Source organism: Mycteria americana, unplaced genomic scaffold (genome assembly GCF_035582795.1).
Source record: "Mycteria americana isolate JAX WOST 10 ecotype Jacksonville Zoo and Gardens unplaced genomic scaffold, USCA_MyAme_1.0 Scaffold_174, whole genome shotgun sequence".
Classification (NCBI taxonomy): Eukaryota; Metazoa; Chordata; class Aves; order Ciconiiformes; family Ciconiidae; genus Mycteria; species Mycteria americana.
The window spans coordinates 20821-38643 of record NW_027445514.1 but is presented as its reverse complement, the minus strand read 5'-3'; the positions used below and the strand labels follow the sequence as shown (position 1 = coordinate 38643).

The window sequence follows — 17823 nt, the reverse complement described above, 5'->3', positions numbered from 1 at the left end:
GGGTCCCAGGGGGTCTCTATGGGTCCCAGGGGGGTCCCAGGGGCACCAAGCCCCCCGCAACGAGGGTCCCGGGGGGTCTCTATGGGTCCCAGGGGGTCTCTATGGGTCCCAGGGGGGTCCCAGGGGCACCAAGCCCCCCGCAACGAGGGTCCCAGGGGGTCTCTATGGGTCCCAGGGGGTCTCTATGGGTCCCAGGGGGTCCCAGGGGCACCCAGCCCCCCCCCAACGAGGGTCCCAGGGGGTCTCTATGGGTCCCAGGGGGTCCCAGGGGCACCCAGCCCCCCGCAATGAGGGTCCCAGGGGGTCTCTATGGGTCCCAGGAGGGTCTCTATGGGTCCCAGGGGCACCCAGCCCCCCCAATGAGGGTCCCAGAGGGTCTCTATGGGTCCCAGGGGGTCTCTATGGGTCCCAGGGGGGTCCCAGGGGCACCAAGCCCCCCGCAACGAGGGTCCCAGGGGGTCTCTATGGGTCCCAGGGGGTCTCTATGGGTCCCAGGAGGGTCCCAGGGGCACCCAGCCCCCCCCCGACGAGGGTCCCAGGGGGTCTCTATGGGTCCCGGGGGGTCTCTATGGGTCCCGGGAGGGTCCCAGGGGCACCCAGCCCCCCCCAACGAGGGTCCCAGGGGGTCTCTATGGGTCCCAAGAGGGTCTCTATGGGTCCCAGGGGCACCCAGCCCCCCCAACAACGGTCCCAGGGGGTCTCTATGGGTCCCAAGGGGGTCTCTATGGGTCCCAGGAGGGTCCCAGGGGCACCCAGCCCCCCCCAACGAGGGTCCCAGAGGGTCTCTATGGGTCCCGGGGGGTCTCTATGGGTCCCAGAAGGGTCCCAGGGGAACCCAGCCCCCTGCAACGAGGGTCGCGGGGGGTCTCTATGGGTCCCAGGGGGTCTCTATGGGTCCCAGGAGTGTCCAAGGGGCACCCAGCCCCCCCCACGAGGGTCCCAGGGCGTCTCTATGGGTCCCAGGGGGTCTCTATGGGTCCCAGGGGGTCTCTATGGGTCCTGGGAGGGTCCCAGGGGCACCCAGCCACCCCCAACGAGGGTCCCAGGGGGTCTCTATGGGTCCCAGGGGGTCTCTATGGGTCCCAGTGACTCTCAGGACACCTCTATGGGTCCCAGTGACTCTCAGGACCCCTCTATGGGTCCCAGGACACCTCTATGGGTCCCAGGAGGTCTCTATGGGTCCCAGTGACTCTCAGGACCCCTCTATGGGCCCCAGGAGATCTCTATGGGTCCCAGTGACTCTCAGGACCCCTCTATGGGCCCCAGGAGATCTCTATGGGTCCCAGGAGACCTCTATGGGTCCCAGTGACTCTCAGGACCCCTCTATGGGTCCCAGGAGGTCTCTATGGGTCCCAGTGACTCTCAGGACGCCTCTATGGGCCCCAGGACCCCTCTATGGGTCCCAGGAGATCTCTATGGGTCCCAGGAGATCTCTATGGGTCCCAGTGACTCTCAGGACCCCTCTATGGGTCCCAGTGACTCTCAGGACGCCTCTATGGGTCCCAGGACCCCTCTATGGGTCCCAGGGGCCTCCCAGGTCTCCCCAGTGCCCGGGACGATCCCTTCGGGTGCCGGAAGCGCGAGGGAAAGGGGTGGCGGGGTGGTGCGGGGTGGTGGGTGGTGGGTGGGGGGGGATTGGGGAGCACCCACCGGCGGGGTCGGGGTCCTTGCGGTCGGCGGGGTCGTAGAGGGCGGAGATGGCGGAGGAGATGCTCTTCTGCAGGTCCTGGTTCTTGCTGACGGAGTCTTCCTCGTCGGAGGAGAAGGAAGGCAAAGTCTCCAGGTTGCGCTTGAGCTCCTCGTCCAGGCGCTTGCAAGGGCTGGGACAAGCCATGACCAAACCCTCGCCCTCCGTCCCCTCCAAGCCCCCCGTTAAAATGGGGGGGCCCACGGCGAAGGGGGCGGCGGGGGGAACCCGGGGGGTCTTGGAGGGGCTGGTGGCGGCGGGGGGCAAGGCCTGGCGCTTGCCGGATTTGAGGAAATCCAAGAAGGAAGCCATGAAACCCGACTTCATCTCCGGCTGCTTCTCCTCCACCTCCTTGATCTTCTGCTTGATGCGCTCCCGCGTCTGGCTGCTGTCCAGGGGGGGGGGGGTCGGCCCCCGGCGGGGGGGCGCCCGGGACGGGGGGACCCCCCCCCTCCGGCGGCAGGGGGCCCTCCCCCCCCTTGGGCACCGCCAGCTTGATCTGGAGGGGGAGGGGAGGGGGAGGGGGAGGGGGGGGGAGAGAGAAAGGGGGGGAGGGGGGGGGGGTTAGGGGACCCCCCTGGGATGGCCCGGTGGCCCCAGGGACCCCCAGTGTCTCCCAGTGCCCCCCCCATTATCTCCCAGTGCCCCCCAGTGTCTCCCAGTGCCCCTCCATTATCTCTCAGTGCCCCCCAGTGCCCCCATTATCTCCCAGTGCCCCCCAGTGTCTCCCAGTGCCCCCCAGGAGCTCCCAGTGCTCCCATTATCTCCCAGTGCCCCTCCATTATCTCCCAGTGCCCCCCAGTGTCTCCCAGTGCCCCCCAGTGTCTCCCAGTGCTCCCATTATCTCCCAGTGCCTCCCCATTATCTCCCAGTACCTCCGTTGTCTCCCAGTGCTCCCATTATCTCCCAGTGCCCCCCCGTTATCTCCCAGTGCCCCCATTATCTCCCAGTGCCCCCCCATTATCTCCCAGTACCTCCGTTGTCTCCCAGTGCTCCCATTATCTCCCAGTGCCCCTCCGTTATCTCCCAGTGCTCCCATTATCTCCCAGTGCCCCCATTATCTCCCAGTGCCACCATTATCTCCCAGTGCCCCCCCATTATCTCTCAGTACCTCCGTTGTCTCCCAGTGCTCCCATTATCTCCCAGTGCCCCTCCATTATCTCCCAGTGCCCCCCCCATTATCTCCCAGTGCTCCTCCATTATCTCCCAGTGCCCCCCCATTATCTCCCAGTGCTCCCATTATCTCCCAGTGCCCCTCCATTATTTCCCAGTGCTCCCATTATCTCCCAGTGCCCCCCCCATTATCTCCCAGTGCTCCTCTGTTATCTCCCAGTGCCCCCCAGGAGCTCCCAGTGCTCCCATTATCTCCCAGTGCCCCCCAGTGTCTCCCAGTGCCCTCCATTATCTCCCAGTGCCCCCCATTATCTCCCAGTGCCCCCCAGTGTCTCCCAGTGCCCTCCATTATCTCCCAGTGTCCCTCCATTATCTCCCAGTGCTCCCATTATCTGCCAGTGCCCCCCCCATTATCTCCCAGTGCCCCCATTATCTCCCAGTGCTCCTCCGTTATCTCCCAGTGCCCCCCAGGAGCTCCCAGTGCTCCCATTATCTCCCAGTGCCCCTCCATTATCTCCCAGTGCCCCCCAGTGTCTCCCAGTGCCCCTCCATTATCTCCCAGTGCCCTCCATTATCTCCCAGTGCCCCCCAGTATCTCCCAGTGCCTCCGTTGCCTCCCAGTGCTCTCAAGGAGCTTCCAGTGCCCCCCCATTATCTCCCAGTGCCCCCCCATTATCTCCCAGTGCCCTCAGGGAGCTTCCAGTGCCCCCCATTATCTCCCAGTGCCCCCCCATTATCTCCCAGTGCCACCATTATCTCCCAGTGCCCCCCAGGAACTCCCAGTGCCCCCCTCAGGAGCTCCCAGTGCCCCCATTATCTCCCAGTGCCCCCCAGGAGCTCCCAGTGCCCCCCTCAGGAGCTCCCAGTGCCCCCATTATCTCCCAGTGCCCCCATTATCTCCCAGTGCCCTCAGGGAGCTCCCAGTGCCCCCCTCAGGAGCTCCCAGTGCCCCTCCATTATCTCCCAGTACCCCCATTATCTCCCAGTGCCCCCCAGTGTCTCCCAGTGCCCCCATCGTCTCCCAGTGCCCCTCCATTATCTCCCAGTGCCCCCCATTGTCTCCCAGTGCCTCCGTTGCCTCCCAGTGCCCTCAGGGAGCTTCCAGTTGCCCCCCCATTATCTCCCAGTGCCCCCCCATTATCTCCCAGTGCCCCCCAGGAGCTCCCAGTGCCCCCCCATTATCTCCCAGTGCCCCCCATTATCTCCCACTGCTTCCATTATTTTCCAGTGCCCCCAGGAACTCCCAGTGCCCCCCCATTATCTCCCAGTGCCCCCCAGGAGCTCCCAGTACCCCCCATTATCTCCCAGTGCCCCCCAGGAGCTCCCAGTGCCCCCCCAGGAGCTCCCAGTGCTCCCATTATCTCCCATTGCCCCCCCATTATCTCCCAGTGCCCCCCAGGAGCTCCCAGTGCCCCCCTCAGGAGCTCCCAGTGCCCCCATTATCTCCCAGTGCCCTCAGGGAGCTTCCAGTGCCCCCCCCCATTATCTCCCAGTGCCCCTCCATTATCTCCCAGTACCCCCATTATCTCCCAGTGCCCCCCAGTGTCTCCCAGTGCCCCCATCGTCTGCCAGTGCCCCTCCATTATCTCCCAGTGCCCCCCCATTATCTCCCAGTGCCCCCCATTATCTCCCACTGCTTCCATTATTTTCCAGTGCCCCCAGGAGCTCCCAGTGCCCCCCATTATCTCCCAGTGCCCCCCAGGAGCTCCCAGTGCCCCCCCAGGAGCTCCCAGTGCCCCCATTATCTCCCAGTGCCCCCCCATTATCTCCCAGTGCCCCCCATTATCTCCCAGTGCCCCCCACGAAGCCCCTAGCACCCAGTAACCCCTTGTAGCACATGCCACCCCCCCCCAGAGCCCCCCAGTACTTACCAGTGCCCCCCCAGGACATTCCAGTGCCCCCCAGTTCCTCCCAGTGCCCCCCAATGGCCCACCAACTGGAAACAAGCCCCCAAATATCCCCTCCCCCCCCCCCCCCCCAATCGCCGCATCCCCCGAGGCCGCAGCACCCCCCAGCACCCCAAAACCCCCCTAAATCACCCCAAATCCTCACCTGGGGGGGCTCCAAGCCACTGCCCTCGGCCCCACCCCCAACCCCGGGGCTTTTGGGGGGCAAGAGGCCACGCCCCCCCCCCAAAAAGCCCAAACACCCCCTCTTCCCCCAACCTTCGCCTCCAAAGACCCCCCCAGCACCCCAAAACCCCCCCAAATCCTCACCTTGAAGGGCTTGAAGGGTCTCCAAGCCATCGCCATCTCCAACTTTGGGGATTTGGGGGGCCACTGGGAGGCAACGGACCACGGGGAACCCCCCAAAAAGCCCAACCCCCCCCTTTCCCCCAACCACTGCATCTCAAGACCCCACAGCACCCCCCAGCACCCCAAAACCCCCTCAAACCCCCCCAAATCCTCACCTTGAGGGGCTCCAAGCCATTGCTACGTCCAACCTCGGGGCTTTTTGGGGCCATCACAGAGCAGAAGACCATGGGGAGCCCCCCAAAAAGCCCAACCCCCCCCTTTCCCCCAACCACTGCATCTCAAGACCCCCCAGCACCCCAAAACCCCCTCAACCCCCCCCAAATCCTCACCTTGAGGGGCTCCAAGCCATCGCTACGTCCAACCTCGGGGCTTTTTGGGGCCATCACAGAGCAGAAGACCACGGGGAGCCCCCCAAAAAGCCCAAACACCTCCTGTTCCCCCAACCTTCGCCTCCAAAGACCCCACAACATCCAACAGCACCCCAAAACCCCCCCAAGCCCCCACAAATCCTCACCTTGAGGGGCTCCAAGCCATCGCTACGTCCAACCTTGGGGCTTTTTGGGGCCATCACAGAGCAGAAGACCACGGGGAGCCCCCCAAAAAGCCCAAACCACCCCCTTTCCCCCAACCGTTGCACCTCAAGACACCCCAACATCCCCCAGCACCCCAAAACCCCCAAATCTTCACCTTGAGGAGCTCCAAGCCATCGCTATGTCCAACCTCGGGGCTTTTTGGGGCCATCAGAGAGCAGAAGACCACGGGGAGCCCCCCAAAAAGCCCAAACACCCCCTGTTCCCCCAACCGCTGCACCTCAAGACACCCCAACATCCCCCAGCACCCCAAAACCCCCAAATCTTCACCTTGAGGGGCTCCAAGCCATCGCTACGTCCGACCTCGGGGCTTTTTGGGGCCATCACAGAGCAGAAGACCACGGGGAGCCCCCCAAAAAGCCCAAACACCCCCTGTTCCCCCAACCTTCACCTCCGAAGACCCCACAGCACCCCCCAGCACCCCAAAACCCCCTCAAACCCCCCCAAATCTTCACCTTGAGGGGCTCCAAGCCATCGCTACGTCCAACCTTGGGGGCTTTTTGGGGCCATCAGAGAGCAGAAGACCACGGGGAGCCCCCCAAAAAGCCCAAACACCCCCTGTTCCCCCAACCTTCGCCTCCAAAGACCTCACAACATCCAACAGCACCCCAAAACCCGCTCAAACCCCCCCAAATCCTCACCTTGAGGGGCTCCAAGCCATCGCTACGTCCAACCTCGGGGCTTTTTGGGGCCATCACAGAGCAGAAGACCACGGGGAGCCCCCCAAAAAGCCCAAACACCCCCTTTCCCCCCAACCTTCACCTCCGAAGACCCCACAGAACCCCCCAGCACCCCAAAACCCCCCCAAATCTTCACCTTGAAGAGCTTGAAGGGTCTCCAAGCCATTGCCATCTCCAACTTTGGGGATTTGGGGGGCCACTGGGAGGCAACGGACCACAGGGAACCCCCCAAAAAGCCCAAACCCCCCCTTTCCCCCAACCGCTGCATCTCAAGACCCCACAGCATCCAACAGCACCCCAAAACCCCCTCAACCCCCCCCCAAATCCTCACCTTGAGGGGCTTGAGGGGCTCCAGGCCGTTGCCGTCGGCCCCCTCCTCGCCGCCCTTCTTGCCCCGTCCCCGTCCTCGTCCCCGGGGCTTTTTGGGACCGTCGGGGGCCAGGAGACCGGGGGGTTCGGCCAAGGGTCGGATGCGGGGTCGTCCCCGGGGTCGGGGGGGTCCCTCGCGTTTGGGTTTGGTGGGTTTGCGCCCTCGTTTCTTGGGTCCGGGATGGGGTCCGGGGTGGGGACAGAAGTCGATGTCCCCCATGGGGCTGAGGCTGGGCCGGGCTCGGCAACTGGAAATGAGGTCGGGCAAGAGATCGGGTAGCCGGCGGCTGTTGAGGCGGATGTCGGCGGGGACGTCGGCTTTGTCCTCGTCGTCCTCGAACTCGTACTCCTGGGCGTAGGTTTTTTTGGGGGGCGGGAAGGGGTCCCGCTTGCGGAGGAGGTGGAAGGACGAGGTCTTGAGCAGCTTCTTGGGTTTGGAAGAGCAAAAAAGGGGGGCGGCCAGGGGGGGTTTGGTCCCCTCGCCCGTGCTCTGGATCAGTCCCAAAGGTTCGGCGTTGACGGTGGAGGGCAGCTCGTGTTTGGGGGGCTCCAAGCCCAAGGGGGGGGCTTCGCCGGCCGCCCCCTCGGCGGGGCAGAAGGCGGGGTAGCTCTGCCCCATGTCGTAAGGGGGAGCCTTCAACCCCTCGGGACGGGCTTCCAGCCCCCCCGTTCCTTCCTCTTCCTCTTCCTCGGTGGTCTTGGGGAAGTCTTCGGGGGGGGGACCGAACATGTCCTCCATGCCGGGGAAGAAGCCGCGGTCCTCGTCCTGCAGCAGGGCGTCGGGGAAGCAGATGGAGGTGAGGGGGACGAAGCGGCCCTTGCCCCCCGCCGGGCTCCCCCCTTCGGCGAACTGGTCCTTGGCTTCCAGCGGGGCGGGGGCCACCGACGGACCCCCCTCGGGGTCCAGGAGGTGACCGGGGGGTCCTTGGACCCCCCCGGCTTGTCCCAAGTGAGGTTCCAACCCCAAGGGGGGCTCCAAAAAGTCTTGGATCTCTTGGGGGGCCGGCAAGACCTCCATGGGTTCGGGGGGCAGCGGCGGGGGGGCCTGGGGGTCCAGCCCCTGCGAGCGGACGTGGGCTTGATGCAGGTGGGCTTCCAAGAGCAATTGGGGCGAGGGGGCGGCCGGGGGGGCCGGGGGGGCCGGAGGAGCCGGGGGGGGCGGCGGGGGGGGCGGCGGGGGGGGCGGCATCCGCTGCTGCTCCAGGAGGTGGACGTCCAGGGGGGGTCTGCCCTTGGCACGGGGGTGCAGCTGGCTCTGGGTGTGGGTCAGGACGGAGGGGAGGAGGGACCCCCCCGGCACGGGGACGGCCACCGGTACCACGGGTACCGGCCCCAGTTCGGGGGGGGGGTCCAGCAGGAGCCCGTGGGGCTCCAGGGGGGGGCCCTCGGCTACCAACCGCCCGTGCTCGGGGGTCTTGGGCAAGTAAGCGTGGGGCTGCCCCAGCTCCTTGCCGCCGGCCAAGTGTTCGGCCGGTTTCTTCAGCTCCTGCCCGTAAGAATCCAGCTGGGGGGGCTGGTGGCCGTAATGGACCACCGAGGTGGCCGCCAGCCCCTCGCCCCCGCCGCCGGCCCCCCCGCCGGCCCCCCGATATTCCTTGGGGCGCTCGGGTTTTTTCTTTTCCTTCAGCAAAGCCAATTCCAGCGCCGCCGGCCCTTCCAAGTTGGAATTGGGCCGGATCACGCTCTGCAGCTGGTACCTCTCCTCCGCCTTCCCCAGCCCCCCGTAGCCCCCCAAACCTTTGCCCGCCCCCCCCCGCTCCTCGCAGGCCCCCAGCCCCTCGGCCGGCCCGCGGGGGGGGCTGGGGGCTTGCAGGAGATGCTGGATGAGGAAATCCTCGTCCTCGCTGCGTTCGGCCGCCAGCAGCTCCGCGTCGCCTTTCCCCCCTTTGCCGAAAGCGGGGGGGCGTTCCAACCCCCCCCCCGGCCCCCCCCCGTAACCCGGCGCCATGAAAGAAGGGGATAACACCGACCCCAGGTATTTTTGGGACTGGCCCGGAGACGCCCCGCTCTGGGGCCGGGCGGCCGGCGGGGACTGGAGGGGTCGGATGATGGGCGAGGGGCTGGAGCCCCCCAAGCCGGCGTAGGGCAAGGGGGCCGGCATGGCGGGCGAGTGGCCGGTGCTGTAGCTGAGGGAGGGGCTGGCGGTGGGCAAGCCCTGGGAGGGGGCCGGGGGGCCGTACGCCGCCGCCTGCCCCCCCTCGGGCTGCACCCCGTAGGGCAGCGCCTGGAGCTGCTCGGGGGAATAGGTCTGGCCCTGGCTGACGCAGGGCTGCAGCCCCTGCCCGCCCTGGCCCCCCGGCCCCCCGCCTTGCCCCCCGGCCGGGTAACTGGGGGCTTTGCCCCCCAGCTCCCCCCCCTGCCCGCCGCTGAAGCCCCCGGCGGGCTGCCCGCCGGCCCCCAGGCTTTGCGGAGCCGGGGGGTTGGCGCCGTAGCCGGCGGCCGGCCCCATGGCCAGTAAATTTTGGGGTTGGCCCGGAGAATAGGCGGGGGACTGGCTGGCGATGACGGAGCTGGGTTTGGGGGTGCTGGGGGTGTAGCTGCTTTGGCACTTGGGGGTGGCGGTGGAGCGAGGGGTCTGCCGCGACGCCGAGTAACTCTTGGATTTGGTGCCGCCGTTGCCGCCCCCGCCGCCGCCGCCGCCGCCGCCGGTCGCGCCGCCGCCGCCGCCGCCGCCTCCGCCGCCGCCTCCGCCGGAATACGCCGGAGATTGAATGATGGGTCGGTAACTCTGCGTCGGTTCCGGTCGGGGGGCCGGGGCGTTTTTGGGGGGTTGTTGAGATCCCTCGGAGCTGGCGGGGGATTGCTCGCCCAAGGGGCTGCAGGAAAGGGCGGCGCGGTGCGGCATTTGCTGGTAGGTACCGCCGCAGCTCAGGTAGTGCTGGAGGCTGTGGGCCGCCGGCGGTAGCTGCGGTTGGGCACCCGCCGGCCGCTGGTAGTGCTTGATGACGCTGTCCTGTCGCGGCACGGCCCGGTCGCCGCCTCCGCCGCCGCCACCTCCTCCTCCTCCTCCTCCTCCGAAAACGGAAGCGTTGTAAAGTTGAGCGGGTTGTTCCGCCGGAGCGGCTAAAGGAGCCGAAAGCAAATTAAACTGCGACGAACTCGGCGGCCCGCGATACGCCGAACTTTGCGCCGGTAAACCGGACCCCAACACGGCGCTGCCGAGACGTTCGAAACCCAAAGAAGAAGGGACGCTGGGTTGGGTGGGTTTGATGTGGAGCAGGGGGTCGTGGGGGGAGAGGAGCCCGTTGGAGCCGGGGCTGAAGGCGGCCTCGGGCAAGCTGAGCGGCGAGCTGACCGGGAAGCTGCGGCCGCTGAAGGAGGCCGGGTGCTGGTAGGCGCTGAGAGCCGAGGAGGAGGGGAAGGTGCCCGACCCCGGCAGAGCTCCCGAGATGAACAGTTCGGCCGGCGCCGGCGTGTGCATGGCTGCGGGGAGGGGGGAGAGAGAGAGAGGGGGTGAGAAGGGGGGGGGGGGGGGGGGAGGGAGGATGGCCCGGGGCAAGTAGAAGCTCTCCGGGGCAAGTGGGGATGCCCAGGGCAAGTGGGGACCCACCCAGGGCAAGGAGAAGCTCTCCGGGGCAAGTGGGGATGCTCTGGGGCAAGTGGGGATCCTCCTAGGGCAAGTGGGGACCCACCCAGGGCAAGGAGAAGCTCTCCGGGGCAAGTGGGGACCCAGCCAGGGCAAGGAGAAGCTCTCTGGGGCAAGTGGGGATGCTCTGGGGCAAGTGGGGATGCCCTGGGGTGAGTGGGGATCCTCCCAGGGCAAGTAGAAGCTCCCTGGGGCAAGTGGGGATGCCCGGGGCAAGTGGGGACCCACCCAGGGCAAGGAGAAGCTCTCTGCGGCAAATGGGGATGCCCTGGGGCAAGTGGGGACCCCCCTGGGGCAAGGAGAAGCTCCCTGGGGCGAGCGGGGATGCCCTGGGCAAGTGGGGATCCTCCCAGGGCAAGGAGAAGCTCTCCGGGGCGAGCGGGGATGCCCGGGGCAAGTGGGGATCCTCCCAAGGCAAGGAGAAGCTCTCTGGGGCAAGTGGGGATGGCCTGGGGCAAGTGGGGATGCCCTGGGGTATGTGGGGACCCTCCCAGGGCAAGTAGAAGCTCTCTGGGGCAAGTGGGGATGCCCTGGGGCATGTGGGGACCTGCACGGGGCAAGTAGAAGCTCCCTGGGGCAAATGGGGGTGCCCTGGGGTATGTGGGGACCCCCCTGGGGCAAGGAGAAGCTCTCTGGGGCAAGTGGGGATGCTCTGGGGTATGTGGAGACCCCCTGGGGCAAGTAGAAGCTCTCTGGGGCAAGTGGGGGTGCCCTGGGGCAAGTGGGGATCCTCCCAGGGCAAGTAGAAGCTCTCTGGGGCAAGTGGGGATGCCCTGGGGCATGTGGGGACCTGCACGGGGCAAGTAGAAGCTCCCTGGGGCAAATGGGGGTGCCCTGGGGCTAGTGCGGATGCCCCGGGGCAAGTAGAAGCTCTCCGGGGTGAGCGGGGATGCCCTGGGGTGAGTGGGGACCCCCCCAGGGCAAGGAGAAGCTCTCTGGGGCAAGTGGGGATGCCCTGGGGTGAGTGGGGACCCTCCCAGGGCAAGTAGAAGCTCTCTGGGGCAAGTGGGGATGCCCTGGGGCATGTGGGGACCTGCACGGGGCAAGTAGAAGCTCCCTGGGGCAAATGGGGGTGCCCTGGGGTATGTGGGGACCCCCCCAGGGCAAGGAGAAGCTCCCTGGGGCAAATGGGGGTGCCGTGGGGCAAGTGGGGACGCTCCCAGGGCAAGTAAAAGCTCTCTGGGGCAAGTGGGGATGGCCTGGGGCACATGGGGACCCGCCCGGGGCAAATAGAAACTCTCTGGAACAAATGAGGGTGCCCTGGGGCAAGTGGGGACCCCCCTAGGGCAAGTAGAAGCTCTCTGGGGCAAGTGGGGATGCCCTGGGGCACGTGGGGACTCACACGGGGCAAGTAGAAGCTCCCTGGGGCAAATGGGGGTGCCCTGGGGCTAGTGCGGATGCCCTGGGGTACATGGAGACCCCCTGGGGCAAGTAGAAGTTCCCCGGGGCAAGTGGGGGTGCCCTGGGGCAAGTGGGGATGCTCCCAGGGCAAGTAGAAGCTCTCTGGGGCAAGTGGGGATGCCCTGGGGCAAGTGGGGATGCCCTGGGGTATGTGGGGAGCCCCCCGGGGCAAGTAGAAGCTCTCTGAGGCAAATGGGAGTGCCCTGGGGCAAGTGGGGACCCCCCTGGGGCAAGTAGAAGCTCTCTGAGGCAAATGGGGGTGCCCTGGGGTGAGTGGGGATGCTCCCAGGGCAAGTGGAAGTTCCCTGGGGCAAGTGGGGATGCCCTGGGGTACATGGAGACCCCCTGGGGCAAGTAGAAGTTCCCCGGGGCAAGTGGGGGTGCCCTGGGGCAAGTGTGGATCCTCCCAGGGCAAGGAGAAGCTCTCCGGGGCGAGCAGGGATGTCCTGGGGTATGTGGGGAGCCCCCCGGGGCAAGTAGAAGCTCTCTGGGGCAAGTGGGGATGGCCTGGGGCAAGTGGGGATAGCCTGGGGCAAGTGGGGATGGCCTGGGGTATGTGGGGACCCTCCCAGGGCAAGTAGAAGCTCTCTGGGGCAAGTGGGGGTGCCCTGGGGCATGTGGGGACCTGCACGGGGCAAGTAGAAGCCCTCCGGGGCGAGCGGGGATGCCCTGGGGTGAGTGGGGACCCTCCTAGGGCAAGTAGAAGCTCCCTGGGGCAAGTGGGGATGGCCTGGGGCAAGTGGGGACCCCCCCGGGGCAAGTAGAAGCTGAGGCAAATGGGGGTGCCCTGGGGTGAGTGGGGATGCTCCCAGGGCAAGTGGAAGTTCCCTGGGGCAAGTGGGGATGCCCTGGGGCAAGTGGGGACCCCCCCAGGGCAAGGAGAAGCTCCCTGGGGCAAGTGGGGATGCCCTGGGGTACATGGAGACCCCCTGGGGCAAGTAGTAGTTCCCCGGGGCAAGTGGGGGTGCCCTGGGGCAAGTGTGGATCCTCCCAGGGCAAGTAGAAGCTCTCCGGGGTGAGCAGGGATGCCCTGGGGTATGTGGGGAGCCCCCCGGGGCAAGTAGAAGCTCTCTGGGGCAAGTGGGGGTGCCCTGGGGCAAGTGGGGACCCCCCCAGGGTAAGTAGAAGCTCTCTGGGGCAAGTGGGGGTGCCCTGGGGCAAGTGGGGACCCCCCTTGGCAAGTAGAAGCTCTCTGGGGCAAGTGGGGGTGCCCTGGGGCAAGTGGGGACCCCCCCAGGGTAAGTAGAAGCTCTCTGGGGCAAGTGGGGGTGCCCTGGGGCAAGTGGGGACCCCCCTTGGCAAGTAGAAGCTCTCTGGGGCAAGTGGGGATGCCCTGGGGCAAGTGGGGACCCCCCCGGGGCAAACAGAGCCGCCCTGGGGGCAAGGGGGAGCCCCCGGGGCAGAACGTGCCCCTCTTGGGGCAAGCGGGGAGGGACCCTGTGGGGCAGGATCGGGCCCACCTGGGGCAGGGTGCAGCCCCCGGGGCAGGACAGGACCGGTCCTGAGCCAGGTTTAACCCCCCCGGGCAGGGCAGGACCCCCCCGGGAAGGACAGGGCCCCCCCAGGGCAGGATAAGACCCCCCCGGGCAGGACAGGACCCCCCCAGGAAAGGACAGGACCCCCCCAGGGCAGGACAGGACCCTCCTTGAACCAGGTTTAACCCCCCCGGGCAGGATAAGACCCTTCCTGAGCCAGGTTTAGCCCCCTGGGGCAGGACAGGACCCCACCAGGGCAGGATAAGACCCCCCAGGGCAGGTCAGGACCCCCCCCCTAAGACAGGTTTAACCCCCCCGGGCAGTACAGGACCCCCCCAGGGCAGGATAAGACCCCCCCAATGCAGGATAAGACCCCCAGGGCAGAACAAGACCCCCCCCAGGGCACGATAAGACCCCCCAGGGCAGGACAAGTCCCTGCTTGAGCCAGGTTTAAGCCCCCAGGGCAGGACAGGACCCCCCCAGGGCAGGATAAGACCCCCCCCCGGGCAGGACAGGACCCTGCTTGAGCCAGGTTTAAGCCCCCTGGGCAGTACAGGACCCCCCCAGGGAAGGACAGGGCCCCCCCCAGGGCAGGATTAAACCCCCCTAGGGCAAGACAGGACCCTGCTTGAGCCAGGTTTAACCCCCCAGGACAGGACCCCCCCGCCCCAGGGCAGGATAAACCCCCCCAGGGCAGGGTAAGACCCCCCCAATGCAGGATAAACCCCCCCAGGGCAGGACAGGACCCCCCCCAAGACAGGTTTAACCCCCCAGGGCAGGATAGGACCCCCCCCAGGACAGGTTTAACCCCCCCAGGCAGTACAGGACCCCCCCCAGGGCAGGATAAGACCCCCCCCAGGGCAGGACAGGACCCTGCTTGAGCCAAGTTTAACCCCCCAGGGCAGGACAAGACCCCCCCCCAGGACAGGTTTGACCCCCCCAGGGCAGGACAGGACCCTGCTTGAGCCAGGTTTAACCCCCCAGGGCAGGACAGGACCCCCCCAGGACAGGATAAGACCCCCCCAGGGCAGGATAAGACCCCCCCCAGGGCAGGACAGGACCCTGCTTGAGCCAAGTTTAACCCCCCAGGGCAGGACAAGAACCCCCCAGGGCAGGTTTGACCCCCCCAGGGCAGGACAAGACCCCCCCCCGGACAGGTTTAACTGCCCCGGGCAATACAGGACCCCCCCAGGGCAGGATAAGACCCTGCTTGAGCCAGGTTTAAGCCCCCCGGGCAGGACAGGACCCCCCCCAATGTAAGATAAGACCCCCCAGGGCAGGACAGGACCCCCCCCAGGGCAGGATAAGACCCCCCCGGGCAGGACAGGACCCTGCTTGAGCCAGGTTTAACCCCCCCGGGCAGGATAAGACCCCCCCCAGGACAGGACCCCCCCCCCCCAGGGCAGGATAGGACCCCCCCCCCCCCCCCCCGCCCCCCGTCGCAGCCCAGGATGGGGCCCCCCCCAGTCTCACCAGTCTGCCAGGAGGGGGTGCGGAACTGGGAGAGCAGGGAGGAGGCGGAGGGGCCGGGCTGCGGCGCCCGCGACTCCAGCGCCGAGATGAGGTTCATGACGGAGGCGTCGGGCGCCGCGCCGCCCGCGTGGTGCAGCCCCGTCTCGAAGAGCCCCGACAGCCCTGGGGACACGCGGGGACAGGTTGGGGACACCATGGGGACACTGGTGGCCCTGCGCCTCCAGGGGGACAGGTCAGGGACAGGTTGGGGGACAGGTCAGGGACAGGTTGGGGACACTGCGGGGACAGGTTGGGGACAGGTCGGGGACACCGCGGGGACAGCGGTGGCCCTGCTTCTCTGGGGGGACAGGTTGGGGACACCACCGGGACAGCGGTGGCCCTGCGTCTCCCAGGGGACAGGTCGGGGACAGGTTGAGGGACAGGTTGGGGACAGGTTGGGGACACGTCGGGGACACCACGGGGACACTGGTGGCCCTGCGTCTCCTGGGGGACAGGTTGGGGACACCGCGGGGACAGGTTGGGGACAGGTTGGGGACAGGTCGGGGACAGCGGTGGCCCTGCTTCTCTGGGGGGACAGGTTGGGGACACCGCGGGGACAGGTTGGGGACAGGTTGGGGACACCGCGGGGACACTGGTGGCCCTGCGTCTCCTGGGGGACAGGTTGGGGACACCGCGGGGACAGGTTGGGGACAGGTTGGGGACAGGTCGGGGACAGCGGTGGCCCTGCTTCTCTGGGGGGACAGGTTGGGGACACCGCGGGGACAGGTTGGGGACAGGTTGGGGACACCGCGGGGACACTGGTGGCCCTGCATCTCCGGGGGGACAGGTTGGGGACACCGCGGGGACAGGTCAGGGACAGGTTGGGGACAGGTCGGGGACACCACGGGGACACTGGTGGCCCTGCGTCTCCCGGGGGACAGGTCAGGGACAGGTTGGGCGACAGGTTGGGGACACCGCGGGGACAGCGGTGGCCCTGCTTCTCTGGGGAGAAAAGGTTGGGGACACCGCGGGGACAGGTTGGGGACATGTGGGGACAGGTCGGGGACACCGCGGGGACAGCGGTGGCCCTGCATCTCCAGGGGGACAAGTTGGGGACATCGCGGGGACAGGTTGGGGACAGGTCGGGGACAGCGGTGGCCCTGCTTCTCTGGGGGGACAGGTTGGGGACACCGTGGGGACAGGTTGGGGACACCACGGGGACAGCGGTGGCCCTGCTTCTCTGGGGGGAAAAGGTTGGGGACACCGCGGGGACAGGTTGGGGACAGGTCGGGGACACCATGGGGACACTGGTGGCCCTGCTTCTCTGGGGGGACAGGTTGGGGACAGGTTGGGGACACCGCAGGGACAGCGGTGGCCCTGCGTCTCCGGGGGGACAGGTTGGGGACACCGCAGGGACAGGTTGGGGACAGGTCGGGGACAGCGGTGGCCCTGCTTCTCTGGGGGGACAGGTTGGGGACACCGCGGGGACAGGTTGGGGACACCACGGGGACAGGTTGGGGACAGGTCGGGGACAGCGGTGGCCCTGCTTCTCTGGGGGGACAGGTTGGGGACACCGCGGGGACAGGTTGGGGACACCGCGGGGACACTGGTGGCCCTGCATCTCCAGGGGGACAGGTTGGGGACACCGCAGGGACAGGTTGGGGACAGGTTGGGGACACCGCGGGGACACTGGTGGCCCTGCATCTCCAGGGGGACAGGTTGGGGACACCGCGGGGACAGGTTGGGGACAGGTTGGGGACACCGCGGGGACACTGGTGGCCCTGCATCTCCAGGGGGACAGGTTGGGGACACTGCGGGGACAGGTCAGGGACAGGTTGGGGACAGGTCGGGGACACCACGGGGACACTGGTGGCCCTGCGTCTCCCGGGGGACAGGTCACGGACAGGTTGGGCGACAGGTTGGGGACACCGCGGGGACAGGTTGGGGACAGGTGGGGACACCGGTGGCCCTGCGTCTCCGGGGGGACAGGTTGGGGACACCGCGGGGACAGGTTGGGGACACGTGGGGACAGGTTGGGGACACCGCGGGGACACTGGTGGCCCTGCATCTCCGGGGGGACAGGTTGGGGACACCGCGGGGACAGGTTGGGGACAGGTTGGGGACACCGCGGGGACACTGGTGGCCCTGCATCTCCAGGGGGACAGGTTGGGGACAGGTTGGGGACACTGCGGGGACAGGTTGGGGACAGGTCGGGGACACCATGGGGACACTGGTGGCCCTGCTTCTCTGGGGGGACAGGTTGGGGACAGGTTGGGGACACCGCGGGGACAGCGGTGGCCCTGCTTCTCCGGGGGGACAGGTTGGGGACATCGTGGGGACAGGTTGGGGACAGGTTGGGGACACCATGGGGACACTGGTGGCCCTGCGTCTCTGGGGGGACAGGTTGGGGACACCGCGGGGACAGGTTGGGGACACGTGGGGACAGGTTGGGGACAGGTCGGGGACACTGCGGGGACAGCGGTGGCCCTGCGTCTCCCAGGGGACAGGTCAGGGACAGGTTGGGGACACCGCGGGGACAGGTTGGGGACACTGTAGGGACAGCGGTGGCCCTGCGTCTCCAGGGGGACAGGCTGGGGACAGGTTGGGGACACCGCGGGGACAGCGGTGGTCCTGCGTCTCCAGGGGGACAGGTTGGGGACATCGTGGGGACAGGTTGGGGACACCACGGGGACAGGTTGGGGACAGGTCGGGGACACTGTAGGGACACAGGTGGCCCTGCGTCTCCAAGGGGACAGGTTGGGGACAGGTTGGGGACATCGTGGGGACAGGTTGGGGACAGGTTGGGGACACCACGGGGACAGCGGTGGCCCTGCTTCTCCGGGGGGACAGGTTGGGGACATCGTGGGGACAGGTCGGGGACACCGCAGGGACAGCGGTGGCCCTGCATCTCCAGGGGGACAGGTTGGGGACAGGTTGGGGACAGCGGTGGCCCTGCCTCACCGGGGAGTGGGGGACAGCTTGGGGACACCGGGGGGACACGAGCGTGGGGACAGGGACACAGGCGGGGGGGGTGGGGACATAGAAGTCGGTGGGGGGACACTGGTGTGACCTTGGGGACACAGGGACACATGCAGGGACACGGATGCGGGGATGGGGACACACGTGGGGACACGGGGACACGCACGGGGACACGGAGGCCGGTGGGGGGACACGGACAGACCGGGGGGGGGGACAAGGACACGGGCCTGGGGACA

General features: G+C 67.5%; 1 protein-coding gene across 1 annotated transcript in view; it reads right to left on the bottom strand.

Annotated features, from left to right (window-relative positions):
* PRR12 (proline rich 12) overlaps window positions 1-17823 on the bottom strand; it is a 56880-nt gene that overhangs the window by 23257 nt on the left and 15800 nt on the right. Inside the window, 4 exon segments of the mRNA XM_075489528.1 lie at window positions 1651-2155; window positions 2157-2186; window positions 6657-10117; window positions 14630-14791. Of these exon segments, the coding sequence (XP_075345643.1) occupies window positions 1651-2155; window positions 2157-2186; window positions 6657-10117; window positions 14630-14791 (4158 nt within the window).